This window comes from Pelobates fuscus, chromosome 8 (assembly GCF_036172605.1).
Source record: "Pelobates fuscus isolate aPelFus1 chromosome 8, aPelFus1.pri, whole genome shotgun sequence".
Taxonomy (NCBI): domain Eukaryota; kingdom Metazoa; phylum Chordata; class Amphibia; order Anura; family Pelobatidae; genus Pelobates; species Pelobates fuscus.
The window spans coordinates 174,491,063-174,511,726 of record NC_086324.1 but is presented as its reverse complement, the minus strand read 5'-3'; the positions used below and the strand labels follow the sequence as shown (position 1 = coordinate 174,511,726).

The window sequence follows — 20,664 nt, the reverse complement described above, 5'->3', positions numbered from 1 at the left end:
GCCTGGGTACAGACCCGGAACGCTCATACACGCAATTTCCTACTTATTTTATACACTCTGCTCCTACACAACAGGAACCTCCCACCACCCCCCTACATGGGCAAATGGGAAGCGATGGTGGGCAACATTTTACAGAGCATCAATGAGGCAAATTATGCAACCTTACCCATCACCAAGTTCTCTAAACCCCCCCCCCTTTTAAACCAACAGCATACCTCCTGCACCGCACCACAAACCCGACAGCCAAATACAAAAAATCCTTAACTATATGGCTACTGAACACAGAAAAACATATACTACCCCTGTATTGGAAGACTGACAACCCCCCTCCTCTAACGACCTGGTTTTGAGAAAATGAAGAACTTTGTGGACTGGACGACTTGATGTTCACAGCACAGGGTCGCCCACAAATGTACCTGAACATATGGACACACTGGCTAGTAGAGGTTTACCGCCCAGATTTTTGAAGACATATAGGTGACAGGGGGAAGACACGGGAGATGGGGATGTTGACAATCGGGAACAGAACCAGACATAAATAGAGGGCTCGCATTGCTGGTCCAAAGAAGCTGGAGACTGCCTTCCCCCCCACCTTAACTTGTCGCTCTTACCTGTATCATCATATAGGGAGGGTCGGAAGGGGGGATGGGAACCAGGACCTACATAGGAGCTAACCAGATGGGAACCTGCAGGGCCACTTTATTTACGAACTTACCAGGAGGCACGTTTACTGCAGGGATTCAGAAATTGGGAGCCACAACACTATAACACGTTAAAATGACCCCTGCTCACTGCACACTAACGCATGGTTCTACGGATTACACACCGGAACCACCCACGTTGTCTGAATGTTATTTTCCTATTTTGTTGTTACGTAACTTTTCATCAAGCTTGTGGTAAAAACACACAATTGTATTACTTAACTACGTGACTTGAAGCACAAAAGAAAATCTAAAAAAATTCTATTTACAAAAAACAAAAAATAAAAAATAAATATTTAAATTATTTAATGTATGTGTGTATAATTAATTGGTGTATGTATATATAGTTACTATAACTAGTGTAAAAAAACAATATTTGTAAAATCCTTATAAAGACTGCACAGGTTTGTATTTCATTTATTTATTGATGTATAGTATATAATGCTACACAATATATGGTGTATAGTGATAGACTAGGACAGTTACTGCCAAATAGCGGCATCTGGAGAAATCATTATAAAACACTGGTTTCTGGAACCCAGAGTCATCCATGGAAACTCGCTTCACTTTACTGATCTAGATTCCCCAATATTGCCCACAGTTCTCGCAGTCAGTTGATAGCAGAATACGTCACAGTTCTCGCAGTCAGTTGATGGGAAAATATGTCACAGTTCTTACAGTCAGTTGATGGGAGAATATGTCACAGTTCTTGTAGTCAGTTGATGGGAGAATATGTCACAGTTCTCGCAGTCAGTTGATGGGAGAATATGTCACAGTTCTCGCAGTCAGTTGATGGGAGAATATGTCACAGTTCTTGCAGTCAGTTGATAGGAGAATATGTCACAGTTCTCGCAGACAGTTGATGGGAAAATATGTCACAGTTCTTACAGTCAGTTGATGGGAGAATATGTCACAGTTCTTGTAGTCAGTTGATGGGAGAATATGTCACAGTTCTCGCAGTCAGTTGATGGGAGAATATGTCACAGTTCTTGCAGTCAGTTGATGGGAGAATATGTCACAGTTCTTGCAGTCAGTTGATAGGAGAATATGTCACAGTTCTCGCAGTCAGTTGATAGGAGAATATGTCACAGTTCTCGCAGTCAGTTGATAGGAGAATATGTCACAGTTCTCGCAGTCAGTTGATGGGAGAATATGTCACAGTTCTCGCAGTCAGTTGATGGGAGAATATGTCACAGTTCTCGCAGTCAGTTGATGGGAGAATATGTCACAATTCTCGCAGTCAGTTGATAGGAGACTACGTCACAGTTCTCGCAGTCAGTTGATGGGAGAATACGTCACTGTTCTTGCAGTCAGTTGATAGCAGAATACGTCACAGTTCTTGCAGTCAGTTGATGGGAGAATATGTCACAGTTCTTACAGTCAGTTGATGGGAAAATATGTCACAGTTCTTACAGTCAGTTGATGGGAGAATATGTCACAGTTCTTGTAGTCAGTTGATGGGAGAATATGTCACAGTTCTCGCAGTCAGTTGATGGGAGAATATGTCACAGTTCTCGCAGTCAGTTGATGGGAGAATATGTCACAGTTCTTGCAGTCAGTTGATAGGAGAATATGTCACAGTTCTCGCAGTCAGTTGATAGGAGAATATGTCACAGTTCTCGCAGTCAGTTGATAGCAGAATACGTCACAGTTCTTGCAGTCAGTTGATAGCAGAATACGTCACAGTTCTTACAGTCAGTTGATGGGAGAATATGTCACAGTTCTTACAGTCAGTTGATGGGAAAATATGTCACAGTTCTTACAGTCAGTTGATGGGAGAATATGTCACAGTTCTCGCAGTCAGTTGATGGGAGAATATGTCACAGTTCTCGCAGTCAGTTGATGGGAGAATATGTCACAGTTCTTGCAGTCAGTTGATAGGAGAATATGTCACAGTTCTCGCAGTCAGTTGATGGGAGAATATGTCACAGTTCTCGCAGTCAGTTGATGGGAGAATATGTCACAGTTCTCGCAGTCAGTTGATGGGAGAATATGTCACAGTTCTCGCAGTCAGTTGATGGGAGAATATGTCACAGTTTTCGCAGTCAGTTGATAGGAGAATATGTCACAGTTCTCGCAGTCAGTTGATGGGAGAATATGTCACAGTTCTCGCAGTCAGTTGATGGGAGAATATGTCACAGTTCTTGCAGTCAGTTGATAGGAGAATATGTCACAGTTCTCGCAGTCAGTTGATAGGAGAATATGTCACAGTTCTCGCAGTCAGTTGATGGGAGACTATGTCACAGTTCTTGCAGTCAGTTGATGGGAGAATAAATCACAGTTCTTGCAGTCAGTTGATAGGAGAATATGTCACAGTTCTCGCAGTCAGTTGATAGGAGAATATGTCACAGTTCTCGCAGTCAGTTGATGGGAGACTATGTCACAGTTCTCGCAGTCAGTTGATGGGAGACTATGTCACAGTTCTTGCAGTCAGTTGATGGGAGAATAAATCACAATTCTCGCAGTCAGTTGATCGGAGAATAAATCACAGTTCTTGCAGTCAGTTGATCGGAGAATAAATCACAGTTCTTGCAGTCAGTTGATGGGAAAATATGTCACAGTTCTTACAGTCAGTTGATGGGAAAATATGTCACAGTTCTTACAGTCAGTTGATGGGAGAATATGTCACAGTTCTCGCAGTCAGTTGATGGGAGAATATGTCACAGTTCTCGCAGTCAGTTGATGGGAGAATATGTCACAGTTCTTGCAGTCAGTTGATAGGAGAATATGTCACAGTTCTCGCAGTCAGTTGATAGGAGAATATGTCACAGTTCTCGCAGTCAGTTGATGGGAGACTATGTCACAGTTCTCGCAGTCAGTTGATGGGAGACTATGTCACAGTTCTTGCAGTCAGTTGATGGGAGAATAAATCACAGTTCTCGCAGTCAGTTGATCGGAGAATAAATCACAGTTCTTGCAGTCAGTTGATCGGAGAATAAATCACAGTTCTTGCAGTCAGTTGATGGGAAAATATGTCACAGTTCTTACAGTCAGTTGATGGGAAAATATGTCACAGTTCTTACAGTCAGTTGATGGGAGAATATGTCACAGTTCTCGCAGTCAGTTGATGGGAGAATATGTCACAGTTCTCGCAGTCAGTTGATGGGAGAATATGTCACAGTTCTTGCAGTCAGTTGATGGGAGAATATGTCACAGTTCTCACAGTCAGTTGATAGGAGAATATGTCACAGTTCTCGCAGTCAGTTGATAGGAGAATATGTCACAGTTCTCGCAGTCAGTTGATGGGAGAATATGTCACAGTTCTTGCAGTCAGTTGATGGGAGAATATGTCACAGTTCTCGCAGTCAGTTGATCGGAGAATAAATCACAGTTCTTGCAGTCAGTTGATCGGAGAATAAATCACAGTTCTTGCAGTCAGTTGATAGGAAAAGGCTACTGAGATATACAAGCCATCTTCATCTCGCTCCTTTTCAGGGAATAGTAATAACCTTTCCATAGGCTCCACACCATGCCAGCGGCATACTCCGAAGTGCTACCATTTAGGTATTTACCATTCAGATTGGCATTATGGCAGCCGTTGTACCAAAATGCCCCATGGTAGATTACAGCACAGTTACCTGAAATTGTATCTCCATCATGATCATAAGTGGAGAAATTCATATTGTTGGCCGGTTCTAGAGAGTTTCCTGTCATTAATAATTATGAATTTGAATTAGTAATCACAGTAATTTGTCATATGATGTATTCTTACAGCTCAGTGTACTATTACAGCTAATTGTATTATTACAGCTCAGTGTGTTATTACAGCTCATTGTATTATTACAGCTAATTGTATTCTTACAGCTCAGTGTACTATTACAGCTAATTGTATTATTACTGCTCAATGTATTACTAAAGCTTAGTGTAACGGAATGCAATGTATCAGCATACGATATCCGTTGGTACATCTAGGAAATCCACAGTCAGAGTAGAAAGCAAGGCAATATCCCCAATCCTCCCAATAACCGGACGAAACACAGTTTGGGAGTCAACTAACTCTGTTTATTCACAGGCAGCGTATTTATGCAGTTCCCCATGCAAGGGGTTTCCATACAGATATTCCAGGGGATTTCTCCCAACATGCATTGTGACTTTCCCAACAGGCATCGCTGCACGAGAAGGATACTCCCACTAAAATGGACGATTAAGTGGATTATCCCCTCGTGCAGCAAAACCGACAATTGACATTAAAATACATAATTCCCGTAATATTCGGCACTTTAGAATAACCGAACGTTCGGTAGATAGCTGGGGTCGGGGCGCACACTTTGTGAGAATACCGCTCCGATCCCAGCTGAATTGACCGAACGCCGCACATAATACGTTTGAACATCAAGGTGAGTTTAAAAGTACCGAATAAGTACGGGACACATAATGTACCGAACGCGGTACTCCCGAACGCTCTGGAAGTCCAGCGGTGTTCGGATCACTGAGTAGCCGTTTCCAGTTCCAGGCTCTCGACGACCGAACACCGCTGCAGAGACAAAGGATCCAAGATGGCCGACCGCCGCATGGTCGGTAGTGGATCGACGGCCACCTAGGAGAGCCCTTAATTACCGATTGCAACAATGTTGCAACCGGTTAATTGGTGCCACACGACCTGTGAATGTGTGGTCTACCTGGGGAGTCCACATTCGTACGGCGAACGGCCAGGATAGCCGTGTTTCGTCGTACGAATGCTTTGTATGCTGGCGGCATACGGCTGCCAGCATGCGAACGGTCACAATACAATACACATACAGTCAACGGAACACGTTATACATTCAGCCTACGGACAACCTGCAATGAATATAGTTCAGAAGTGGCTAGGTTTGCCACAATGCTCCCCCAGAACCAAGCCGGCATACACAGTCTGATCCCAACGGATCGGCTTGGGGATGTCCGGGAGAGTACTCACAGATCACTTCTCGAGTTCAGTCTGTCTGGATAACCCGTCAGCGTTACCGTTTTGTTTTCCTGGCCGGTAATGGATGGTAAAGTCAAAGGGCTGCAGCGCCAAACTCCAGCGCAGCAGCCGGGCATTGTCTCCGGACACACGGTTTAGCCACACTAACGGGTTGTGATCTGTGAGTAAGGAAAACGGTTGTCCGTACAGATATGGCTGCAACTTTTTAAGGGCCCACACCACGGCCAGGCATTCTTTCTCGATGGCGGCGTAGCTCACTTCCCGGGGTAGTAGCTTGCGGCTTAGATAGGCTACGGGGTGTTCTCCGCCATCGGCTCCCACTTGGCTCAGTACTGCCCCCAATCCAAACATGGAAGCGTCTGTGTGAACAAGAAATCTTTTAGTTGGATCAGGAGCAGTTAACACAGGAGCATTGGTGAGAGCTGTTTTGAGTTGTTGGAATGCCTGCTCACACTCTGGGGCCCAGACAACCAGTCGGGGAAGGTTCTTTTTGGTCAGGTCCGTTAGGGGTTTGGCCAGGGTGCTATAGTCGGGGACGAACTTCCTGTAATAGCCTGCCGTCCCTAAGAACGCCAGCACCTGGGTCTTAGTCCTGGGGGTAGGCCACTTTGCTACGGCCTCAATCTTGGCTGGCTCAGGCCTCTGCTGCCCACATCCTACACGGTGGCCCAGATACTGTACCTCGGCCATACCTATGTGGCACTTGCTAGGTTTTAGGGTTAACCCAGCCTCCCCAATGCGATCTAGGATCGCCCCTATGTGGCGTAGGTGGTCTTCCCAGGTCTGGCTGAAGATGGCTATATCATCTAGATAAGCACAGGCATACTCCTGAAAACCGTCCAGTAGCCGATCTACCATCCGCTGAAAGGTGGCCGGAGCGTTTTTCATCCCGAAAGGCATGACCTTGAATTGGTACAGGCCAAACGGGGTGACAAACGCCGACTTGGGGATGGCGTCATCGGCTAGAGGAATCTGCCAGTACCCCTTACACAGATCAATGGTAGTGAGGTACTGGCCCCGTGCCATCTTATCTAACAGCTCGTCTATCCGGGGCATCGGGTAGGCATCAGACACCGTTTTGTCATTTAGCCTCCGGTAGTCGACACAGAATCGGGTGGTGCCATCCTTTTTAGGTACCAGGACTACCGGCGATGCCCAGGGGCTATCGGAGGGTTCGATAACCCCTAGCTGCAGCATTTCGTCTAGTTCGGCTTTCATATGGGTACGGACTGATTCCGGAACCCTATATGGAGCTTGGCGCATCGGTAGCTGTCCCGGGGTCTCTACTCGGTGAGTGGCTAAAGGAGTGTACCCAGGTAAATTGGAGAAGGTAGTCCCTTTGGCTACAATCAGCGCCTGTACCTGGGCACGCTCCTGGGGGCTTAGCCGCTCCCCCAGCTGGACTCCCCGGGAAGGCTCTATCTGTTCCTCGGGTTCTAGTAGGTCAGGTAAGGGTAGGTTCTCCTGATCCTCCAAGGAGGAGGCACAGATTGCCGTCACATCCTCGATCCTCTCATGGTAGGGTTTGAGCATGTTCACGTGGAGCATGCGTCTCTTCCCTACCCCTGAGCAGGGGCCGATCACATAGGTAGTGTCGCATCGCTGCTCCACTACCTGGTATGGGCCTTGCCAGATGGCCTGCAGCTTATCGGTGCGGACGGGCTTTAAGATCAAGACCTTCTGTCCCACCTGAAAGCTGCGGTCCCTGGCTCCTCTATCGTACCAGCGCCGCTGGCGTTGCTGGGCCGCCTGGAGGTTGGTGTGTACAGCCTGGGTTAGCGCCTCCAGACGGTCCCTGAACTCCAGGACGTATGATATGATAGGGGTTTCGTTAGTGGGACTCTCTCCCTCCCAGTGTTCCCTAATCAAATTCAAGGGTCCTCGCACCCTCCTCCCAAATAGTAGCTCAAACGGGGAGAATCCTGTTGACTCCTGGGGAACCTCTCTATAAGCAAAAAGTAGGTGAGGCAGGAACCTCTCCCAGTCTTTGTGGGTCTCCCCGAACGTCCGAAGCATCTGCTTCAGCGTCCCGTTGAACCGCTCACATAGCCCATTGGACTGGGGGTGGTAGGCGGAATTAACTATTGGCTTAATGCCACACACCTTCCACAGATGTTGGGTAACTTCGGCCGTAAATTGGGTACCTCGGTCTGAGATGATCTCTTGGGGAAACCCTACCCGGGAAAATACCTTCATTAAGGCTTCCGCTACGGTCTCAGCGTGGATATTAGAGAGAGCTACAGCTTCGGGGTACCTGGTGGCGTAATCCACTATAGTCAGAATATATCTTTTGCCAGAGGGACTGGGTTTTGGCAAGGGCCCTACGATATCCACCGCTACTCGGCTGAAGGGTTCCGCAATGATGGGTAGGGGACATAGCCTGGCCTTGTGGCGATCCCCTCTTTTACCTACACGCTGGCAGACGTCGCAGGAGGTGCAATACTGGCGCACATCCTGAGAGATCCCGGGCCAGAAGAAGGCATGGGTCAAACGGTATCGGGTACGGGTCATCCCTAGGTGTCCTGACAAGGGAATGTCATGCGCAATTCTCAGCAGCTCCTGTCTATATTTCTGGGGTACCACTAGCTGTTTATTAGTTAAGGTGACAGACCCCCCCACATCTTTTGCCGTGACCCGGTATAGCAACTCTTTCCCCCAGATGAACCGCTCCCCCTCTAGCCCTGCTTGGTCAGTTTGGGCCCTGTCCCTATATACTTGGAGGGTGGGATCGGTCTGGACTTCGGTCGCAAAAGTCGTCGGGGTATCCCAGGACATGGGGGTCAGTTGGGAGACAGGGTCTCTTACCTGAGCCTCAGAGTGTATCGGTGTAGCCGTGGTGCGAGCCTGTTGTCGGGTGGTTACGGGGTGTGCCTCCTGGTACGGAGCCTGGGGAATAAAAGCGGAAGTCATTTGGCCCAAGTCATTCCCCAGCACAACATCTGCAGGTAAATTCTGCATCAGCCCCACTTCCACAGTTCCCTCTCCCACACCCCAATCCAAATGAACCTTGGCCGTAGGTAGCCGGTATACTGCTCCCCCTGCCACCCGTACTGCCACTGAGCCGCCAGTGTGGGTTGTGCCTGGTACCAAATGTGGCGCAACCAAAGTTAGAGTGGCTCCTGAATCCCGGAGCCCTTGTACCTCCTTCCCCTCCAGGGTTACCAGCTGCCGGTGATGTTGTCGGTTGTCGGTGGCCCTGACCGACATTACCTCATGCAGCACCCCAAGAGGCTCCTCAATTTGAGCACTCAGCAATTCTTGGGTGGCGGGGGCTACCTGGTAATGGTGCGCAGCAGCCCTGGGTGCCAAATTTTGTCGCACTTGATTCCAAGCTTGCCTGCTCCTGTTTTGGGTGCACTCCCGAGAAATGTGCCCCCACTGTTTGCATGTGTGACACTGAATGTTCGCCCGACCGTTGTATCGGGAGGGTGGTGGTGGAGTATTCAGTGCTGGCCGGTGCAGGGGTACGGTGGGGCTGGTAGGGGTAAAAGTATTGGGTGTCCCTGTAATCCGAGTGATAGTCTTATTTTGGGTACCGTGATGCCTCCTGGCATCAAAATGCTGATCCGCCAATTTAGCGGCTTCGGGTAGGGTGAGTGGTTTACGGTCCCTCACCCATTCTTGTGCTTCCGGGGACAAACCATTAAAAAACTGTTCCAGCAGCATTAGCTGTCGCAACTCCTCCATATTAGTAGCATTGCTGGCCTGTATCCAGCCTAGTGATGCTTGGTCCAGCTTGTGCGCCCATTCTGCATGCGAATCTTTCTCAGGCTTGCGCAAGCCCCGGAATTTCCGCCGGTACGCCTCTGGGGTAATAGCATACCTCTCTAAGATCGCCCTCTTTACCTTAGGGTAATCTTTGCTGTCCTCTCGGGGTACAGCACGGTAGGCTTCAGCTGCCCTACCGGATAATTTGCCTGCCAGCAGCGGCACCCATGTGGCGGGTTCCAAATCGTGCAAATCGCACAGCCGCTCAAAGTCCTGCAAATACCCATCAATTTCGTCCTTTTCTTCACAAAACGCTTTAAATGCGTGATGTGGGACTTTGGGCTTTACCTGTCCGTAGGTGGAGGCAGTAACAGACTCTGCCCTAGGCGGTGTTGCTGGTGTGCTGGTTGCCATCAGATAATCCTGTACATCCGATATCATCACGGTCATTATTTCCAGCGGTAATGGTTGTGGTAGGAACGCCAACCTGGTTCGTAGCTCTTTTTGGAATGGGGTCTCTTCCATGGCTGGTGGGGGTGTAGCGCTGCGGGCTTGGTCTCCCTCCATCAGCTCTGCGATCAGCACAGCCTTAGATTTGTTGCTGGCTATCTTACCCCTGGCTTCCAATAGTTCTTTTAAAGTCTGTCGTTTCAGTATGGTATAGTCAATCTCCATACGAATTGCCCTTGCTTTCCTTGTTCGGTAGTTCCAGTTTACACGAACGCTGCTTTTCGGCTGTAAGGTTCGGATCCCGTCGCTTGCCACCAATTGTAACGGAATGCAATGTATCAGCATACGATATCCGTTGGTACATCTAGGAAATCCACAGTCAGAGTAGAAAGCAAGGCAATATCCCCAATCCTCCCAATAACCGGACGAAACACAGTTTGGGAGTCAACTAACTCTGTTTATTCACAGGCAGCGTATTTATGCAGTTCCCCATGCAAGGGGTTTCCATACAGATATTCCAGGGGATTTCTCCCAACATGCATTGTGACTTTCCCAACAGGCATCGCTGCACGAGAAGGATACTCCCACTAAAATGGACGATTAAGTGGATTATCCCCTCGTGCAGCAAAACCGACAATTGACATTAAAATACATAATTCCCGTAATATTCGGCACTTTAGAATAACCGAACGTTCGGTAGATAGCTGGGGTCGGGGCGCACACTTTGTGAGAATACCGCTCCGATCCCAGCTGAATTGACCGAACGCCGCACATAATACGTTTGAACATCAAGGTGAGTTTAAAAGTACCGAATAAGTACGGGACACATAATGTACCGAACGCGGTACTCCCGAACGCTCTGGAAGTCCAGCGGTGTTCGGATCACTGAGTAGCCGTTTCCAGTTCCAGGCTCTCGACGACCGAACACCGCTGCAGAGACAAAGGATCCAAGATGGCCGACCGCCGCATGGTCGGTAGTGGATCGACGGCCACCTAGGAGAGCCCTTAATTACCGATTGCAACAATGTTGCAACCGGTTAATTGGTGCCACACGACCTGTGAATGTGTGGTCTACCTGGGGAGTCCACATTCGTACGGCGAACGGCCAGGATAGCCGTGTTTCGTCGTACGAATGCTTTGTATGCTGGCGGCATACGGCTGCCAGCATGCGAACGGTCACAATACAATACACATACAGTCAACGGAACACGTTATACATTCAGCCTACGGACAACCTGCAATGAATATAGTTCAGAAGTGGCTAGGTTTGCCACACTTAGTCTACTATTACAGCTGATTCTATTATTACAGCTCATTGTGTTAATACAGCTTCAGTTTATTAGTACAGCTCTGTGTACTCTTACAGCTAATTGTATTATTACAGCTCATTGTATTATTAAAGCATATTGTATTATTACAGTTTGGTTCACTTTCACAGCTCAATGTATTAACAGCTCAAAGAGACACAATTTCTTCTCGAACCAATCCATGCTGTTTTGGAGCAGTTTGACAAAATCTTCTCTCAGCCACCCATTGCCCACCCTCCTTACACTTCCACATTATCAAGTTTACATCCATCCAATCTGGAATATAATGTTTTGCTGAGAGTGCAAGGGTTTGAGACAACACCCATATACTCAGCTTCACGACCATTACAAAGAGATGGAACTCAGCTTATAAGGTCGAGAGTTCAGGGAGCGAATCTATAGTGTACAAATAGAATTCTACAGTTACAGAATCCTTACATGAAAAATACAGAAGGGATAGTGAAGGGAAGAGAGCAGAGGGAATGTTGTAGTGGAGACCAATAATAGAGACCAATAAAGAACATTCTTGTGAAGGTGGCCATACTGAGAGGAACGGTAGAGCTTGGAGGCAAAGAGCTGGGGTAGATGTATCCAAAGGAAAGCAGCATCCAGACACAAGGAAGAGGAGGCTAGTTAAAGTAAAGGGGAAGAATAATAGAAGGAGAGAACCTGTATGTAGAGGACAAGGTATTGGTATGGAAAAGGGATCTATTTTATGTATAAAACATTTTACCAGGAAGGATACATTGAGATTTCTCTCGTTTTCAAGTATGTCCTGGGTCCACAAAACATTGCATTGATACAATAGGATACAATATTACAAACAACTACAACCACTCCTTTCATATGATGAAAGGAGTGGTTGTTGGAAGGGTTGAGTCCTTAGATGAAGGAATTGTGATCTTTCCTGGCCTGCTCAGCTTTTAAAATATTCAAGTCTGGCCTACAGGTAAGTAGAAAGGCTGGGAGGAATGCCATGGGCTTGTAGCAATTGGGCGAGGGTGGCTCTGTGTTTATGAGCTCTGTTTGGCCAGCTTGTGGATCCATATTGTGCAGCTAGGCAGTGAGCTCCGGCCAAACCTTCTTATATAGTAGCAGACCCTCGGTAACCCGGCTGGTTACCTCCGCTATCAATAAATGAACAGACCCATTTCCCTCCCAGTAACTGGACGACACACAGTTCAAGGGGGCACAACAACAACTTTATTGGCCACATGTGGCTTTATAGTTTCCCCATGCAAGGGGTGGAACACACATGAAGACAAAGTCCCCTCCCAGGGCCCTCCCACTCCCAAGGGGTTCCCTGACGGAGACGGAACTCTAGTCCATTTGTCCCTTGTTCCCCCCACTTAGTGTCCCCTCCAAGGGGTCTTCTTCCCAGAGGTCTCTGTATCTCGGGGGTCGTAGTGAGTGAAACTTCCCGCCTCCTTTACCTCCCAGTGACAGAGAGCCCGCCAACCTTCACCATTGTCTTCACAGAATGTCCCCACCAATCTCAGGGACCCCCCAGAATAGTAACTGCCACAAACAGTCTTTGTTTGCGGGGTCCCTGTGTGAAGCATCTCTTTCTTGATGTGAATGCTCCCCCTGGCTGGCGTTCATCTGTACAAACGGCGGCCACCCAGAGCATAGTTACATAGTTACATAGTTACATAGTTACATAGCTGAAAAGAGACTTGCGTCCATCAAGTTCAGCCTTCCTCACATATGCTTTTGCTGTTGATCCAAAAGAAGGCAAAAAAACCCAGTCTGAAGCGCTTCCAATTTTGCAACAAACTAGGAAAAAATTCCTTCTTGACCCCAAAATAGCAGTCAGATGTCTCCTTGGATCAAGCAGCTATTATCCCACTAATTAGAAATTGTATCCCTGTATGTTATGTTTTTGCAAGTATTTATCCAATTGCAATTTAAACATCTGTATAGACTCTGACAAAACCACCTCTTCTGGCAATGAATTCCATATCCTAATTGCTCTTACTGTAAAAAAACCTTTTCTTTGCCTTAGATGAAATCTCCTTTCTTCAAGCCTAAATGTGTGACCTCGTGTCCTATGTATAGCCCTGTTTATGAATAGATTTCCAGATAATGGTTTGTACTGGTCCCGAATATATTTGTATAATGTTATCATATCCCCTCTAAGGCGCCGTTTTTCCAAACTTAAGAGATTTAAATTTTTTAACCTTTCTTCATAACTAAAATGCTCCATTCCTTTTATCAATTTTGTAGCTCGTCTCTGCACTTTTTCTAGTGCCATGATATCCTTCTTTAAAACAGGTGCCCAAAATTGCACAGCATATTCAAGGTGTGGTCTTACCAGCGATTTATAAAGAGGCAAAATTATATTTTCATCTCGAGAATTTATGCCCCTATTTATACATGACAAAACCTTACTGGCCTTAGCAACGGCAGATTGACATTGCATATTGCTACCTAATTTATTGTCTATAACAATTCCCAAATCCTTCTCGTGTGTGGTTATCCCTATTTCACTACCATTTAGGGTGTAAATTGCTTGTGCATTCTTAATCCCGAAGTGCATAACTTTGCATTTTTCTACGTTAAATTTCATCTGCCATTTTAGTGCCCAGTCCCCCAATCTATCCAAATCCCTCTGCAGCAAGGCAATATCCTGCTCACATTTTATTACTTTACAAAGTTTTGTGTCATCTGCAAACACTGATACATGGCTTTCAATGCCCATTTCAAGATCATTTATAAATATGTTAAATAGAAGCGGTCCCAAAACAGAACCCTGAGGGACACCACTTACCACTTTTGTCCAGCTTGAAAATTTACCATTTATGACAACTCGCTGTACTCTATCCTTAAGCCACTGTTCTACCCAAGAACAAGAATATTCATCTAGACCAATTTCTTTTAGTTTGAAGACTAACCTATTGTGAGGAGCCGTATCAAATGCCTTGGCAAAATCCAAGTAGATCACATCCACTGCAACACCCTGATCTATATTTCTACTTACTTCTTCGTAGAATGCAATTAGGTTAGTTTGACATGACCTATGTTTCATAAAACCATGCTGATTATTGCTAATAACACAGTTCTTCCCAATGAATTCCTGAATATTATCCCTTAATAGCCGTTCAAATAATTTCCCAGTCACAGAAGTTAAGCTCACAGGTCTATAATTTCCAGGCAAGGCTTTTGAACCCTTTTTAAATATAGGAACAACATCTGCCTTCCTCCAATCCTCCGGTACAATACCTGAAACAAAAGAATCTTGAAAAATGAAATACAGAGGTTCACTTATTTCCCCGCTTAGCTCCTTAAGTACTCGTGGGTGGATACCGTCAGGCCCCGGAGCTTTATTTACATTAATTTTCTTTAATAGCTGTAGCACCTTGTCTCGAGTTATCCAATCACAAGTTATCTGCAAGTTTGTTGCAGCAATCATATGCATATCTCTTGCCATAGGATCCTCATTAATATATACCGAAGAAAAATTGTTATTTAAAATTTCTGCCTTTTCCTGGTCTTCATTGACTAACAGACCCATCTCTGTTTTCAGTGTACAGTGTTAATTTTTTGTTTTTTTAGAATTAATGTACTTGAAAAAATGTTTGGGGTTGGTTTTGCATTCTTTGGCTATCAATTTCTCATTTTCTAGTTTAGCCACTTTAATTGCCGTTTTGCAAGTATTATTGGCTTCCTTATATCTTATATAGGATGCATCTGATTGGTCCGATTTAAATGCTTTAAAAGCCCTTTTCTTATTTTTAATCTCTTGTTTTACTTCTCCACTAAGCCACATTGGTTTTAATGTGTTTTTTTTATATTTATTACCCAATGGTACATACTGTGAAATGTACCTTTCTAATATTTGCAGCACTTATTAATTACTTCCCTTGCGGTTTCACACTATGTTGCGAGTTGCCAACGTTCCAACTGATTGGTGTAAACATTCTAATGAATGCCGGGGAGGTCCTCGTTCGGGAACCGAATGAGGTGGGAGGCAGTCCATGAATGCTCCCCCTGGATGTCGTTCATCTAACAAACGGGCCGCCACCCAGGATCTGCACGCACTGATGCTTCCCTTGCGGTTTGTGGTTTTGACACATCATTATGAGGTGCAAACGTTCTAAAACCACATTCTAAATGAGATTTTGTTGTTGTACCTGTTCAGGAGGTGAATGAGGTCCCGTTTGTGGTGGTACTCCCGAACGGGGAGCAGGAAGTTCTACAAAATGGAACGAAACACGGGGTTTAGCTAGGATTAACACACCAAAGGGAACGTCAGTACAGTAACCCACATTGCAGGATAACTGGGGCAATTCACAGTTTAGCAGGGGATTCGCTACACAGTTGCCCTTGATCACTAACTGGCATCCGCAAGCAGATCCCAACGGATCAGCCTGTTGATGTCCGGGGAAAGCGTCCATGGATCACTTTTCCATGGCCGTTTGCCTAGACAACCCATCAGCATTGCCATTCTGCTTGCCAGGTCTGTAGTGGATTGTTAAGTCATACGGTTGTAGGTCCAGACTCCACCTTAAAAGCCTGGCATGGTCCCCAGAGATCCGGTTCAGCCATACCAACGGGTTGTGATCCATGTGCAGGGTTAATTGCTGTGCATACAGATAGGGCCGTAGCTGCTTGAGGGCCCACACCACCGCCAGTCACTCCTTCTCGATGACGGCATAGCTCACCTCCCTGGGTAACAACTTCCTGCTGAGGTAAGCTACTGGGTGTTCTCCGCCATCGTCCCTGACCTGGCTTAGTACTGCTCCCAGTCAGGCATCTGTGTGGACGAGAAAAAGTTTCTTAGGATTAGGAGCGGCCAGTACAGGGGCATTTACCAGGGCGTCCTTGAGGGCTTGGAATGCCTGCTCTCACTCAGGGATCCAGGCTACTTGTCTGGGTAAGTTCTGGGTAAGTTCTTCCTGGTCAGATTAGTGAGGGGCTTAGCTACGGCGCTGTAATTGGGGACAAACATTCTGTAGTACCCTGCAGTTCCTAAGAAAGCCAGCACCTGGGGTGCCCCACACCCCACCCTGTGTCCTAGGTACTGTACCTCGGCCATTCTTCATCCCAAATGGCATTACCCTAAACTGATACAGGTCAAATGGGGTGACGAAGACTGACTGAGGGATAGCCTATGCGGCCAGGGGTGTCTGCCAATACCCCTTTGTCAGGGTGGCGGGCCGGTGCCCGGGACCCAGACACTGTTCGGGCGGCGGTGCGTGGACTGGGACCCAGTATGCCTGATGTTCAGAGTAGGAGTCACAGTGTGGAGGTGGATTAGCAGGGTCTGGTGCAGGGTAACCGCATGCCCCCTGGTGTTGAGCACCAGCGTTTGTGCAGCCACATACCAAGACCCTGAATCAGCTTCAGCGGATACCAGGAACTAGGAGCTTGGAAATTTAGCAGACCTCCCAGGAGCTGAATAGGGAGGCTCTGCAGCAAGATTGTATCCAGTACTAGAAACAAGGCAAGACTAGAGATAGGCACCAAACATGAAAACAAGACAGAACTAATAGAACCCAGAACCAGAGAAGGATAGTAAGCTAAACCCCGAACATATACACAAGACATGAGGAAAACATGAACATTACATGGGCATAACTGGACAGGACTGTACATGGACTGGATATACAAACTAAAACAAGACAAGATAACATAGGCAAAACAAGAGGAGAAATAACTAAGCACTATATATGGAAATCATAGGGATTTAGTCACACTATATCATACATTGCATAAGCCTGCCAACAACGCCAATGTACCCCATATCTGGCAGGTCCTCCTCTGCCTAATGTTCGCTAAAACAACCAAAGAAGGCATATATAGCACTTACCTGACTCTGAAACAAAGGGAATGATGGAAAACAAACGGGTGTGGCAACATAAAACAAACATTTAAAGGAAACCTGGAGACTGGGAATCCCAGGGACGGACTATAGGAATGAACCCAGAAATCCCAGCATAAAGAAAACCAGACATAGACTAGAAAACCAAAAAAACAAGAAAAACAAAACAAGAATAGCAAAAAGAGTACTGGATACCAGAAGCCAAAGTCAGACATTTCCACAGAACAGAGCAGGACGTGACACCCTTGCACAGATCTATGGTTTTGAGGTACCTGCCCCAAAGCCATTTTATCTAACAGCTCATCAATACGAGGCATGGGGTAGGTATCCGAGACTGTCTTATCATTGAGCCTCCGGTAGTCCACACAGAACCGGGTGGTCCCATCTCGCTTGAGGACCAGAACTACCGGGGAGGCCCAAGGGCCTGGTTCAAGGACCTCTAGGTGGAGCATCTCCTTCCTCATATTCTGCAATATGGCCTCTGCAATTCTGTACGAGCTTTGTCACAGCGGGTGCTGGTCTGGGGTCTCCACCCTGTGGGTGACCAGGTCGGTCACCCCAGGGAGGTTGGAAGACGTCCCCCTCCTGGCAGCCAACATCCTCAGCGCCTGGCTGCGTTCCTCTTGGGTGAGCCTGTCCCCTAAGTGGACTTCTTCTATGGAACCTATCTGAACTCCATCTTCCAGGAGGTCAGTCAGGAAAAAATTATCGTAATCTTCTGAGGCTGGGACGCATATAGTAGCCACATCCTCTGCCTGCTCGTGATAGGGCTTCAGGATGTTAACATGCAACAGGCGTCGGACTCTGGTACCAATCACGTAGGTAGTGTCACATCTCCGTTCCAGGCCACCTGTAGACTGTCATGCCTGACAGGCTTTAAAACAAACTTTGTGCCGTACCTGAAAGCTACGGCTCCTGGCTCCCTTACCATTTGTGCTGGCACCTCTGATCCCCTTGGAGGTTCTCCCGCACCAGGTGGATGAGCTCCTCCAGCGGACCCTAAACTCCAGCACATATGGGACGATGGTGGTGCCCACCTGCTCCCCAGCACCATTGACGCCCTCACACAAGCCACTGGTCTTCAAATGGAATTAATGCCGCTCAACCTCCACAGTTGGTTGGTTATATCGGCAGTAAATTGCATGTCCTGATCCAAGATGATCTCCCGGGGAAAACCCATCTGGGAGAACACCTGCATGAGGGCTTCGGCCACAGTCTCTGCCTGAATGTTGCTCAGGGCGATTGCCTCAGGGTAACGAATGGCATAGTCCACAACGGTCAGAATGTTTTTCTTACTGGAGGGACTAGGCTTGGCCAGGGGGCCTATGATATCGACCCATAGGGGATAAAGCTTGGCCTTGTGCCTGTCACCCCTCTTATCTACCCTCTGGCAGACATCACAGGTCTGGCAGTATTGCCTCAGATCCTTGGAGATGCCTGGCCAGAAAAAGCATTTGGTGAGCTGATGCTTTGTATGGCTCGTCCCCAAATGCCCTGCCAGGGGAATATCGTGAGCTATCTTCAGTAGCTCTTTTGACGATATTTCCTGGGAGCCACCAATGGATCTCCGCTATGCGGTACAATAACCAGAACCATTCCCCATCTTTCCCCATCTGTCCAGAGGCTGCCAATTCCCTATAACCCGGGAGCTTGGGATCTATTATCACTTCCTTCCCAAACTCGGCCGGGGTATCCCATGGTACAGGGGTCTGGGTATGGGAGGACTCCATGGGTGCGGTAACCCAGGTAGCCCTGGTACAGGGGGTGGCAGGGGCCCTAGGAGCAGGTGGGGTGCCTACAGGGTCGCCTATGTAAAACTGGGCTTTGGGAATAGTTATGTGAGCCTACCTGAGCCGGCCTGGTTGGTGCGGGCTTGTTGTCTGGTCACCACGGGGTGGGCTTCTTCGGGAGCTGGAAGGTGCACATAGGTGGAGGTGAGGTGGCCCAAGTCATTGCCGAGAAGCACCTCTGCGGGTAGCCCATCCATGAGACTGACTGTCACTTCTCTGTTCCCCGCACCCCAATCAAGGTGGACCTGGGCTGTAGGCATCAGTATGCGACGTTCTTGCCGGTCTTCTGGGCCGCGGGGATGAGTGGGGAGTGGACAATGGTCAGAGTGGCTACAAGAATCCCTCAGACCCTGCCGATACGGCCTTTCAGCTGGACAGGTTGCCGGTGATGGTCCCTGTTATCCTCGGCGGCTTGGAGGGTGTTGGCCTCGTCAAGGCAGAGCCATGTTGCTTCATTGGAGGTTTGCACTCCGGGCCAGTAGCCTGGTAGCAATGGGTTACTGCTCGCTGTTGGTGGGGAGCCACTGGGGTAATGAACTGGGGCTGCGGATGAGTCTGGGGGCAGTTCTGCCTCTAGTGCCCAGGCTGGTGGCACTTGAAACAGTTCTTGTCATAATGTTTATTAATTTTTTCCTGTTTCTTTAATAACTAGTTACAGCTCTGCACCAGTAGTGGCCTCCCTAACCACTAACCTTGGAACTTACCTTCATCAATCCTCACCTGCCTGGACTAATCAAGAAGCTACAAAAGGCTACACCCAACTTACAACATGGCCTTTACAATGAAGTTGATGCTCATCCTGAAAGACTTCAGTTTCTGGCTCCTGTAAACGTTCCTGTGGACCTACACTTCTATCCTGCTAACCAGCTTTATACCATCCTGCTCCAAACCAGCCTAACCTAAACTTCTACTCTGCTTTATCCTGCCAATCAGATTTACACCAACCTGCATAACACCTATCTGGACTTTGTTTCTAATATTGCAAGGTGTTATTTCCATACTTTATCAGTACTCCTTCCAAGAGGGGGCTGATTCACTAAAGTCTTCTTTTCCTATTTTCCTGAAACCTTGTTGTTCTGTTCTGTCCTATTCTTTTATACTTGTCCCTCTATATTCAACCTATACATTCATCTATAGGTTCTCTTATTATCTACCTACATTCTGTTTATTATCTATATAAGGCTCTGGCGACCTCGCCACTGGCTTTTGGAGGAGCCTATTTGCCAGCCTCCTACCCTATGACTATGGCCTCTGCAAAAGACTTGGCTAAAATACTTTAAACAGGCTCTGTTCATGCAATTGGGACTATATGGTTCGGTTACCGAACAACCGCACGAACCAGAGACAACCCTGGAGCTTGCTAACACCTATTAACAACTTGGAACACTATTAGAACACTGTTTCTCACTGCAGTGTTCTAATTGTTCGTCTAGGTGGCCGCAATTCCTATGGATAACCAGGAGGTGGCGGCCATCTTGTTCGCATTAACGCAGGCAGTGTTTTTTGGGCAGGAATCTCATGGAACCAAAATCAGATGCAGAAACTCCAGAACACTGCTGGACTTCCATCATCGCCTGCGTTCGATTCTATTCAACTTAGAAGGGCACTGTTCAATGAGATCATTCGTCTGGATGAGGGGAACAAGCTCCAGGGTAAGACTATTAACTCTGTTTGGTAGTTTGTTCGTTTTCAAACTACCGAACTAGACCAGACTGCAAGCCCTGATTCTCTGGAACTATTTTGGGCATGGGACCATGCCTGCGGTTGGTCAAATAAATGACTTCCATAGAATTCCTGAACCCCAGAACTGATCTGGGTGATTTTTGGATATGTTGGTCACCCAGATCAGGGCTATCAGGGGGTGTTTGTGGGGATATCATGTGTTTTGGGGTACCTTTGGGACTTTTTAGAAATGTGTTTTTTCTGCCTGGAGATAATTGGGTTAATACAGTAATTGACTCAATTATCTCCCATGCAG

At 47.2% G+C, this 20,664-nt stretch overlaps 1 protein-coding gene across 1 annotated transcript in view; it reads right to left on the bottom strand.

The window, feature by feature from the left end:
* Positions 1–3,812: 3,812 nt before the first annotated feature.
* LOC134571035 (microfibril-associated glycoprotein 4-like) overlaps positions 3,813–20,664 on the bottom strand; it is a 35,839-nt gene continuing 18,987 nt past the window's right edge. The window contains exon 6 of the mRNA XM_063429077.1: positions 3,813–4,348. Coding sequence (XP_063285147.1) covers positions 4,095–4,348 — 254 coding nt within the window. The 3' untranslated portion in view covers positions 3,813–4,094. The remainder of the gene's footprint in view (positions 4,349–20,664) is intronic.